Source organism: Trachinotus anak, unplaced genomic scaffold, assembly GCF_046630095.1.
Source record: "Trachinotus anak isolate AG129_WGS33_773 ecotype Australia unplaced genomic scaffold, CSIRO_AGI_Tana_v1 ptg000009l, whole genome shotgun sequence".
Taxonomy (NCBI): Eukaryota; Metazoa; Chordata; class Actinopteri; order Carangiformes; family Carangidae; genus Trachinotus; species Trachinotus anak.
Genome location: NW_027273860.1, coordinates 5,322,801 through 5,335,227, shown reverse-complemented (window position 1 = coordinate 5,335,227; position 12,427 = coordinate 5,322,801). Strand labels below are relative to the sequence as shown.

Here is a 12,427-nt window from a genome sequence, read left to right as displayed (position 1 = left end):
TGTAGGACCTCTTCCTAAGTAATGTTGACTAACTGAAATATCTTGCCACTCTCTGCTTTGAAGGATGAATCACTCCCACACTATCAGGTAGTAACTTCATGTATCTCTGCTCTATGTCAAACTGTTCTTTACTTTAGGCCAGATTTTGCTGCAAATATGTTTTGGCTCAATGCTAAAGCCCAGCGCAAGCAAAAGAGCCCAAAATGATCAGAGAAGTGCTGCATATGATGAAGAAGAAATCCCTTCTGTACATGTCCTTTGCAGAGAATAAAGCAGAGCAGCATGATGTTTGTCTTAACAGGGGGTGGGCTAATGAATTGTCACTATGTTGATGTTGTCAGATCTACCAGATATTTTTTCACCTTTTCCACCTATAGAATTCCTCTGTGTGAAAGGGCTCCATCCTCACTGGAAGGTTCGTCTGGGCCTAATTGGACCTTTCATTGCTTACTACTGAATACATTTCATAGGTCATTTTGATTTGATACTAATCAGAGTAAATGTTTGCTAAGAACATGATACAAGGGTCTAAAATGTAGTATAACAATCTCTTGTGATTGAAAAAAACTGTCTGTGGATAAGCTGTGGATAAAATCATGAAACATGAAACATGAAATAGCGGTAACCTGGACCCAAGAAAGCAACCCATCCATCCATCCATCCATCCATCCATCCAGCCAGCCATACAATAACTCTACCACTTATCCTTTAAGGGTCATGTGTAGGCTAGAGCCAATCCCAGCTGATGTTGGACAACAGGCAGGGTACACTTTGAACAGGTCGCCAGTCTATCACCGGGCTCACACATAGAGACAAACAACCTTTCACATTCATGCCTACAGGCTATTTAGAGTCACCAGTTAACATGCATGTCTTTGGACTGTGGGAGGAAAAGCCAGAGTAACTGAAGGAAAGCCGCGCAAGCGCGAGGAGAACAAGGAAGCTCCACACAGAAAGACCCCGGCTGCCTGGTAGGTTCGAACCCAGAACCTTCTTGCTGTGAAGCAACAGTGCTAAATACTGCATCACCATGCTATTCTTAAAATCCCAGAACTAAAATGCTGCTACTTAGTTAGAGAGGTTTGTATAAATGGTCATTAACAAAAATCCTAATGTTTATGTGAGAAATGCATGAGAATGAATGCCTTACACCTTACATTTTACACAATTCCCATGCAACCTATAAGCCTTTCTATCAAATTTACCAAGAGAAATACTGAAGACAAACTGTAAATCTGAGAAAAAGCAAGGGAGATTAAACAAGTAAAATGCTCAGATTTAATCTGTGTTGGTGTTTAAAACTTTAAAATACAGATGCTATAAATGTGACAGATTTAAGGCCACAAGACAGCAACATGTCCTCCCTGTGCCTCCACCAAGGGCATAAACAAACCATGAGCTTACAGCTGCTTTAACAAGCACTGACTGCAACACGTGCATGGCACAGAGTACGGGCTTTAACCAAAACACTACACAAACGAGTGAAGTTTGGACTACACTAACAGAAGAAAAATTCATTCATATTGGACATTCCAGATGAGAAAGTCAGCTTACATGGATAGGATCCAGTATCTTCACAGCTGCTTTACTTCCATCGATTTTGTTGAGCACCTTGTAGACTTTTCCATAGGTCCCTTTCCCAATTGTCTCGATAATTTCCCAGGTGTCAGTGGGGTCTGGAAAGTTGTCAAAGACAATCGATTTCCCTGATTGTGGAAACATCTTCAGGAGAGATCTCCTTTGAAAGAAAAGCACAAGGGTCAGGGTTAGAAAAGAGGGAGGTGGCAGCTGTGAGAGAACATTGTGCTTATACTGTCATTAATCAATGTGAGAAACATAAGTAAAGAGCTCAGCTGAAGGAAACTTAAGGTTAAGTACATACAGGGACACAATTATAATGATGTATACAAAAGAACTGGTCTACCAGCCGATGATTAAAACACCTGAAACAGCACCTTTTTTCTCAAAAATGTAAATTCTCAATACACTTTTTTGTGCATTTCTAGTTCAGTCATGCTCTTTTCACTATACAGAGATGAAAGCAGTTGGACGTCAGACTACTGCAGTAAATTTCAGATGCTGATTAGCACTCAGACAAAAAGTGTTACGTTGCACTTTGTTCTTGTGCAACAAAACAGACAACCAACTCTCAGCACGGTCTTTATATGTCAGGACTCATCCATATCCCAAAGACTGGGCATGTAGTTATTTGTTGGGATGATGTTGTGTTATTCCATTGGATTTGATATGCTGGAGCTGTAGGTGCTGGATGCAGATGAATGATACTAAGGGATTAAACTAAGAGATTACAACGTTGGATGATAGTATGACTTTTTTGTATTAGGACTGAGTCATGGTGATATAGAAGAGATTTATTTTTCAGGGAAATTAAAAGGCTTAATTATCGGTGATGCATTTGATATTGATAGTAAATGCAGAGCCTTTATGCTGTGGCTGTTAAAAATGTAATCGTAATGACCATGGCATTCAGTAATCAGAGTCTATAGTTTGTTTGTCATTTTACAGGCTGGCTTAAAGGTGCTAAATTGGGATTGTAAATCACATTTACATAAAATTGTTTAAAGACTGATCTGATCTGATCACTGAGAACCTGAAAACATCTCTTGATGCCTGTTATTTGGTAGAGGGGTGTGTGTTTCCTACTTTCAGAGCCAATCAAAGCAGAGTCTCAGTTTCAAAACCCCATATCAGTTGCCCCATCACGCTTTTCTTTGGCCATTTGGATCACAGATCCAACCATTTATCAGACTATATCCAAACAGACAAGGTAATAATATAAATACACTGTTATGAAATGCAGTAATAGAAAGAACAGGATTGTACCTTTGCATGGAAATGTGAAAAAGAAAGTTAGTCAGAGCCAAACAAATAATCATTATGAAGGAAACACAGTTAAATCCCACACAAACACACCTTTCATAAACCCTTCAAGTTAAGGCGGGCTGTTTCTGCCGCCATAGTTTTGCAAAATACAAACCATAATATAAGCAGAATAAATTAAAACAAACTTACATTGTTCTCTAAAAAAGATGTAGGACATTTTTCCAAAATATGATTAATCCATTTCTGTGCAAAAGGTTAGCGTGGAAGCGGTGGCTGGCTAGCCTGGCCTGGCTGTGAGTGTGACCCACAGAGGAGGAGCTAACGCCAGCTAATCTCACTAGCAATTCCCCTGCTCCAGGGCTGCCATTGGAAACCATCGCTAAGTGGTAGGAGATACGCTGGGATTAGCAGGAATTAGCCACTCTTGCAGCATGAGCCTTTCCCCATATAGATGCCCATTCATACTCAAAGGAAAGCTGGTTAGAGGCCCTAAGTGCACAGTGCTGCAGAGAGGGCCATTCCTCTTTTTATTGTCAGTGGTCACTTCATTTATGATCAAGCAGGACTGCTACCCAGGGTGCTATCTTAGATTCACTTCCCATCAGTTATTGTATCTAAACTAGATATGATCATTTTGATGATTTAAATCAGTTTGTGTTGAGTTGCTGTGAATAAATCACTCCGGAGCAAGATAAAACTGGCGAACGCTGTCATCATTTTTAGAGATATTATCAGTCATCGCCTATGCAGAGCAATTAGACTCCTATACGTGCATCCACGTGTAGGTAATTGCACTCATGTTTGCCTAATGTACAGTGCCTAAGTAACCTGCAAACGTCTTCAATAATACATCACTGCCTCTGTATGTGACAACATGCTGTGACACATGAGACAGGAGGGCGAAACCTAAGGACTCGCACTGGACACCTCCAACAGGAGCAGAGGCTGCAAGGAAATAACCCCTTAGAGGAGAGAGAGAGAGAGAGAGAGAGAGAGAGAGAGAGAGAGAGAGAGAGAGAGAGAGAGAGAGAGAGAGAGAGAGAGAGAGAGAGAGAGAGAGAGAGAGAGAGAGAGAGAGAGAGAGAGAGAGAGAGAGAGAGAGAGAGAGAGAGAGAGAGAGAGAGAGTGTGTGTGTGTGTGTGTGTGTGTGTGTGTGCATGGCATTATCTAACCTTGTGTTCCCTGGAGTGTAGGCTGGCTGTCACGTTCAGTTAGTTATATAGGGATGTGGTATTAACCAGAGTCTGTGTGCAAGTGCACAAATAATGAACTGCTTCATGTATGTATGACTCAGCTTGTGTTTAGTGTATGAACTGATGCATTATTGTGGTTTTGAACAAAACAATACAGATTTTATAAATATCATGTTTCTATTGTTTGCATTAGAAGCTTCAGATAAATTACCGTCAATGAGTCCTAAGTGGAAATATACTCTTTTATCTCAGGGATCTAAGCAGAGGTTTAGCCATTTGAAGCTCTTAGTAGAAACAGAGTATCCATTTGGCAAAAAAAGTGGACACCAACTTGGACTAATCTGTGACACTGATGAGTGGGTTAAAGTTTCGGCTTAACCTTGGCTCACAAAGACTGCTGGTCTACGAGCCAAGGTAATCTTCCTCGCTGGACACATCAAAGTCAAAAAGCACAGTACTTTCACTTAGAGTGCCTAAAGCGGGACAACCCTGTGATGGCAGGTGTGTACCTGGCTGTTTTTTACATTTAAACACCAATTACAGAATTACGACAGCTTTCATTGATAACATCACAAGAACATAATTTATTCAGGATTTAGGTTTAGAAAAACTGGAAGCAACTTGTCAAAAATGACAGGCTACAAATCCCAGATAAAAATCTTATAAGGCAACTATATAACAAAAAGCTGATTGCCAAGCAGCTAATGGTAAGAACATTTTTACACACTTAACGGCTCACAGATTTAAAGTTTTCTAAATCATAGCAACAATTAATAGCATTTCAATATTTATCTTTACTGACCTTTGATGGCTGATGGTGAGAGGGAACGAAGCGAACAGAGACACATATACTGTATGGTAAGGATAAAGCATAGATTTACACACATGCACAGGAGCACACACACATACTGCACGTACAGGTAAACACACACACATACACAGTCGTAGTGAGTTGAGCCACTCCCAAAGTTTGCAAATAAGACACCCAAATGAAGTAGCCGTGTTTGCATTTTGTTGAGCCGAGAAAATAAAAATTTAAAGGCCAGGCAAGGGAATACATGCAATATATAGAGTACATTTTCAGTTGTTAGCATTAGTAACATATTTAGTGGCATTTAAAAGCCAAAAGTCATCATCATACTTACGCTCTCTTAAGTGCATTTACATGCTGGGTGGATGATAGTGGATGATAGCATTAGCAGGCGAGAGTAAAGATGTTGTTCCAGCATGCCCCAAGCTCCTCTGCAATGTATTATACATCAGGAATAAGGAACACAATATTGCAGAGCATACCAAAGTTATTAGGTTCAAGTAATTAAGTAATTAATTTTAGCATGAGGATGTCCAGCAGCCAACAGCCGATGAGTCTGATAGTGTCATAAATTAGCCTGGAGAAGATAGGCTAACAACAGCCGAGTGCATGGTTGACAGCGAGGAGCGAGTCAGGTGTAACAGGCCATGACTGCACTGGAGCGCTCTCAGCATCATTTAGCAGTGTCCTATTACACAGGCGCTGCTGGGGAAAGAGCCGCTGAGGGGCTGAGCCAGAGCTGGACTGAGAGTTCAGTTCAGAGACTGGTGGTATCTAAAACCTGCTTCAAATGAACTTAATGAGATGTGGAGTTTCACATCAATAAATCATTACCACAGTCATCTTGAGATATTTGTAGAGTTATAGCAAATAGACACAACGAAGCTGTAAAGTTAACTGACCAGTGGATCAGGTTTTATGGGAATCAGTTGACTGCTTTAAGCCACAAAAAAAACAGTACAGTACCACTTTGTAATTAAGGCAGTTAGGTCTTCTAAGTAACCAATTGCTAATGATTACTTCATCTATAATTTGGGTTGCCCGTTTGAGTTTCACCCCCCCCACCCGTTACACACTTTGTCTCTAATTCATTACTAAAATCCTCTTATTTCTTGCAGCACCCTTGGTACAGATTTAACTGTCTGCCAGGAGGTGAGCCAGCTCCCTACCCAGAAAGTCCCTGTCAAACTTTGTTCAAAGCAAAAACCACTATTGCCATGGTCTGTTTAGCTCGCTAACATGTGAGCTCTTAGCAAGATAAACTGCTATTGCTGTATACACGCAGTGTTGTAGAATGAGAAAAACAGAAAAAACATCTGTTATTCCAACCTGCGAATGTTCCTGGATTATTTCAAGGTGGTTAGCCCAGTGCTAACAAGATAAATTCAGTTCATTACACAGTGGAAATAGAGAGGCTGGATGTTTTTTTCTCAATCTGCTGTTCGTCATTATGGTTCAAACAATATAGCATGAATAAGGTGTGTTTTCACGCCTCTTTTAGAAAATTAAAGAGAAAATTTTTGCATTTTTTTGTTTGTTTTCTGTTTGCCATGCTTCGAGGAGATATGATCTTAATTTTGGGAAGCTCTGCCACTATGCTAATGATGTGTGATGCAGGTCATTATTTGCCTTCTTCCTGTTTTGTTTACATTAATAACACCTCTGATTTGACAATGCACGCAACACTGTAAAACGTTGCCTAATTGCATCCATTAACAACCTCTTTGTTTAGTGGAAAAGTGCAATTTCATGCAGCTATGACTTACTCTGCAAATTATTGATTCTGCTCAAACTGTCAGAAACTAATTGTTCTAGCAGTGAGCCTGTTAATTTATCATAAAGACTAACAGATGGCACAGTGATTGTTTTCCTCCAAACACTCAGAGGCATGTATCCATCAGAGAGAGAAAAACTCACTGAACACAAAATCTAAAGATTATTACATCAGTGGATTCATCTAATTATTGTTGCACCAACTCAATGCAACACTTTTTATACATAGGAAAATGTTCAGAATGGCATCTAGACCTTTACTGTCACTGTTATAATGCCAGAAACATTAAAATTAGTGCACTTGAAGAAGCCAAATCAGAGTACATTCTTAAAAGGCATCTTGATCCTCCCTTGTTGCCTTTGGCCTTGTCTCGATCTTCATATTTTGTAGTTTGAACTCTTTGTGTCCTTCAATGTTCTACATTGTTTCAACTGTCCTATTTCCTCCTTTCTAAAATATTGCATTTGCTTACTTTGCTCATATTTAAAATAATAAGCCATGTCTCATCATTTGTCCTTCTGCACTTGTTGAAATAACTAATGTTTTTGGTGGTGTCCATTCGGTCAGTCTGTTAAGGTCACCTTTCACAATCACGCTGCAGCAGTACAGTACACTGGAACATGACCCCATTTTGCAAGAAAGCGTGTAATAGCAGGTTGAACTCTTGGGTAGTTCCACACTTGGAGGCCTCATATAACTGAAATATTGATGGCACCTTCTCAGCTCAGAATAACAAATATATGGCTGCTCCTGTCCCACCGCTATGCTTTTTGCCCTTTCCCTCTGGACAGGCAGCAGTTTATTGTAACCTTAACCTTTTTTTTGAATTAAGGGTGTGATCTTGCAACCAGATGCAATGGCTCAAATATAAACAGCAGTATGAATAGACGGGGTGTTGACCTGAAAACCAACACATAAACCAAGGGTAAACTGCTCTTGCAATTGATGCAGATGTAGTATTTCAAAAGGGAAAGATAAGAATTAGAATAAGACTCCATATAAAAACTCTCTATGAAATGGTTCAGAAGATCTAATTTTTCATTTTTAAAAGAGAAACCACACCAGGTTCAGTGTCATAAAAAGTAATTCATTTGGTTTTAAGGCCCCTGGTTTTTTTCCCCAGGATAAATCTGCGTCCCAGTGATGTCTCTGTCCATTACAAACACACTGTGAATCCTAGCTATGTCATCACCCCCCACTGGTGACCCCCACGCTCTCCGTCTGGGAGGGACCCTGCATGATCACTGTGCCAACTTGAGTGTGGCTCCCTCAAGCACATCCTCCTGGCTTGGACGAGTGCAACAAAGCAACCTCATTTCCTGCTCCGCTGCTTTACAAATGACTCCTGGAAGCTGAACCAAAACCAGGGATGGAGATGCACTGATGGCCATAATAGCTGTATGATTAGAGCGGGCATAGGTCCAGCTAAGTGTGCAGACTGGACACACTTCCGAGCCTTTGGACCAGTTTCAAGACAGAAAAATAAAAAATGATGGAAGATGTCTATAGGAACTCATGAAGTAAATGAGTTTCTAACAATTATTGTGCAAATTTCTTTTAGCCCTTTTTTTGTAATCTCTTTTATGATAAGCAGCCATGACTGTAATGTTTCTGCTCAGATCATTTGTCAGTTAAATGATGTGTCCAATACTGAGAATTAATTTTCCCAGCATTTTCAGATCATATTTTGTGAAATTTAAGTGTCTCAAAGTGTCACTGTTTTCTGCCTCTTAATGATAATTTAACAGTTTTCCTGTTGTTAGCCACAGCAGTGGTGTAGCTTTATAGATGACAATGTCAATCAGTTTGACAGTCGGCCCGCCACATTGTCACAACTATTAGACAGATTGCCATTTAATTTAGTGTTTTATCCCAACATCTACAAGATGTATTGGCACAAGATGTTGTACCGACATTCAATGTTCCCAGATGATGTATCCTAATGACTTTGTGCATCTCTTGACTTTTATCAACACCACCATCAAGGTCACAATTGCTTTGAGTGTAAATGTTTAAAATACTATGGAATATTTGTCCTGAGACTCCGTTCAGACATCCATGTTGCCTTCAGAATGAATTTGTGACCCCTTAACTATCCATCCATCCATCATCCATACTGCTTATCCGTACAGGGTCATGGGGGGCTGGAGCCAATCCCAGCTGACATTGGGCGAGAGTGGGATACACCCTGGACAGGATGCCAGTTTATCACAGGACCACCCCTTAACTATTCATCTCAAAATTCCAGTTTGTCCGTTGACCCTTTTACCCGACATCATCCTCCTCCATACTTGGGGTCAATGCTAACTGCTAAACCAGCATGTTAGCATGCTGCCATTAGTTTCCATTAGCATTTATGTACCACCATGCATAAACATTATCATGGAGCTGTTTGCATGGCTGATCTTAGTCGTGTTGTCATGCTACTTACTTCCATGCTATTTAAATGAAATTAATTTATTTCCTGCAAAATAGATATTTATTCTTGTAAAAATGTCACATTTCTAAAACCATTTTGCCAACATAGTAACAGCCACACTGTCCCAAAGCTAAAACAAGTTTAATGGCCATGTCAGGGCTGTGCAAGAACCTAAGAATACACCATCCTCTTTTTGCCTAATGCCACATATGAAATATTGGATGAGAACCCACGTGCGACACACAGCCAAATGTGTGACGTCTTACATAAGCAGTTAATAGGCTTAATTTCCTGACAGGTAACCTACATACTGCTCTGCTGCACTCCAAGCCCCTCACCAACAGATGAGCCGCTATGGTCTGAACACTGTGAGGAATCGTCCTCTCTGACTGACACTGCACTGACAGAACATCTCATCTTATGAAACACTCATCCTGTGAAAATGGCTGCCTGATCAAATAATCCCTCTTACATACTGCACAGAACGTTCCTCTAGTTTGATTTGACTCGTGCTAATTTTAGTCTTCTCAGTTCACGCCTGTTTCGACAGTGTCAGAATAAAGCATAAAAATGAAGAATAAATGAAGAATATCCAGCAACTTTGTAGGTAGAAAATTTTGTTATGACTTAATGTGTTTAAACCTTAAACATGCAAATAAACATTCAAACACACAGAAGCACTTATGTAATCTGACTGGGTGCACAAAAGCTGATTTCCATTGCTTTTTGCAACTTTTTTTCATAGCTTCAACACTTTTTTGTTTCCAGCCTAAGCTACTTGACATGACAACTAATCCATAATTAAATATAAAATTAGAATTAGTAAGATTTAATTAACAAAACATCTTACCTGAAATAAAAGAAGCTGTTTTCAGACATGTTTTCAGAGCTTCTCCGTTGACAGAAAATCTGTGAAATGTTAGGATTCAGAACAGTATAAAAGGTTCAGAGCAATTATGTTGTTGAAAATGAAGTGGCACTAGAATGACAAGCAAGTCATTCAGCTTTGTCTCTTGTAGCCCACTCATTAAAGTCTGCCTGCATTGTTATTACGAATATCTCTGAACTGTGAGTGAATTCAGGAATAAATCCATATGAAAGCATAACTAAACTTGGGTTATACAACTTTTTTGCACAGTGCAGAGCCTTTACAGCCAGTACATCTTAGTCAAACTAACTTTTACTTCACTTTTGCACTCCACAGAAAATGACACAGATAAATGTTCATGAAGTAAAAACTTGTTTTCTGATTGGATTGTTGTTTTTAGAGAGGGCATGGATATTTTCTGTTCATGTGGATACTTTGTATTTTTGCTGCATGAGTGATGCAGCCTACTAGTCTGAAGGACAAGCAACAATTCATGAGGGTTGATTGATTTATTGGGATATTGATTAACACAGTCTCTCACTCTTTATGTGTACACACACATGGGAATCAATATCCTGACACCATCCATGGTGCACCAAGCAGACTCCGCTGGTTCCTGCTTGACAATTATAAGGTTAATTCTGGTCTGAATTACATTACTTAATATGAATGTATGTTTTTTTTCCCCTTATTGTATCCTGCAACCTTCAATTTTGAGGTCATATGTATGTAAATATCTTGAATTTCTTGTGTATGCAGACTGAAACATATGGGCTGTTCACAGTTAATTCAAAGCCCTTGTTTCTAACACCCTTTCATGTCCGCCTCTTTTGGAAACTAATGCTAAAACAGTTCGTACAAACAGTATAACAGTATGTCATTGTCCCCTTCCTCCGCTGTACTAATCATGTGGTGATCCTCGAAAGCGCTGAGTGGAATAATGGCACAGTGTCCGACACAATCAGGCGAAATCAGAGATCACTTCAAGGAGATTCAAGGAGGGACGCTCTGATTGTTGACGCCTCTGTGATGCAGATCAGTGGACGGCTGGCTGGGTCTGCAGCACCCGAGTTGACTCCGTCTGTGAGGACTGATTGAATAAGGCTACTGATGAGGCTATTGTGGCCGTAGGTACGTGGTGTGAATGCCTGACAGGCCCATGGCTGACATGAATGACTGGCTGCCATTGTAGCAGACCACTGGGCCATGACTTCCCCAGCTGTGGTATATAGCATATCATGAGCCTCTTGAATGAGTACTGGGATTGTGCAGTTGATAGAAATATCATTAGGATATCATTGATACAAGCATGCACAAAGCTCCACCTTTTTTTTCTGCTTTTTTTTTTTAGCTCATTATAACATTCATGTATTTAAGGACACGTCGCTAGAAGAGTGAAATGAAAGAGCATAATTTGTATTCTTACCCAATTTTGTTTCTGTCACTTGTTCAGAGGGCAGTTTGTTGGTTATTTAAGCTGTGTTAAGTGAAAAATGCCTTGAGGTAAAATTGAAAAAAAAGAATTAGATCAGCTACATATCTGATCTAATTCAGGAAACATAGGAGTATCTTAGGAGCTTTGCTTTCACGTGATGTTAATGAATTTGTTGCAGGTTATGTGATGTGAATCGGGTGAATGACAGTGTATTTATAGCTGCCTTTGATATACAAAACATGAATTCTCATTTAGATCTCCATAATTGCAGATCTCAATGCAGGGCTTCTTTGAGACATGCTCAGTGAGCGTGACATTCACTTTGTGGATAACTATATGTGTTCTATAAATGTATAAAGCACATTAAGTGCTGTGTTTTCGCTGAAGAAAGAAATTATATCCAATTTTATTTCAGTTAGTCTCAGATCCTAATGCATTTTTAAAGCTGACATTGTTTTTCTTATTTTACGAGAAAATATGAACAAGATTAAGACTAGTTATCACTAAGCACAGTGATGCTTTATTGTTAGCATGCTAATGTGCTCACAGCAACAAAGAACCTATTACCTGTTAGCACGGGTAGCTGAACCAGGGCTAACAGACAAAAAGAAGAGAAACTACAGATTACAAAACTATTAAAAAAAAAAAAAAACTACAAAAAGCTGTTCTTTAAGCTGAATCCTAACGTCAGAATCAGTGTTAGCCACCATGTTGGCTTTCTGATATTAATTAATATTATGTTATTATGCATTATGATATTAATGTTTTCCATGTTTACCATAGTTTAGCATGTTAGCATGCTAACTTTTGCTAATTATCACTAAACAGAGTCCAGCTGAGGCAGAACAGAAATGTCATTGGTTATATACATAACACTTTGCTTTATGACAAATTACTGCATAACCAAGTATTTCGGTGAGAAAATAAGTACATTAAACACGTTAAGTGTGATATGAACAACAAAGAGCATTTTATCCTAACCACCCACTCCTCTACCACCCACACGAAACAGCGGGGTTCATGACATGATGCTGAGTAGTCCCAACAGTGACTCATCTTCAAAACAGAGTTTGCCCTCTTCCC

General features: G+C 39.5%; 1 protein-coding gene across 2 annotated transcripts in view; it reads right to left on the bottom strand.

Annotated features, from left to right (window-relative positions):
• The window catches only part of myo3a (myosin IIIA), a 52,985-nt gene extending 48,121 nt beyond the window's left edge, over window positions 1–4,864 (bottom strand). The window contains exons 1-2 of one of the 2 annotated variants that reach the window (XM_071484713.1): window positions 4,840–4,864; window positions 1,555–1,738 (exon numbers count right to left, since the gene is read on the bottom strand). In XM_071484713.1, coding sequence (XP_071340814.1) covers window positions 1,555–1,722 — 168 coding nt within the window. In that variant the 5' untranslated portion in view covers window positions 1,723–1,738; window positions 4,840–4,864. Of the gene's footprint in view, window positions 1–1,554; window positions 1,739–3,033; window positions 3,143–4,839 lie in introns of those variants that run through there. The other variant, XM_071484714.1, reaches the window with a different exon arrangement.
• Window positions 4,865–12,427: the final 7,563 nt, after the last annotated feature.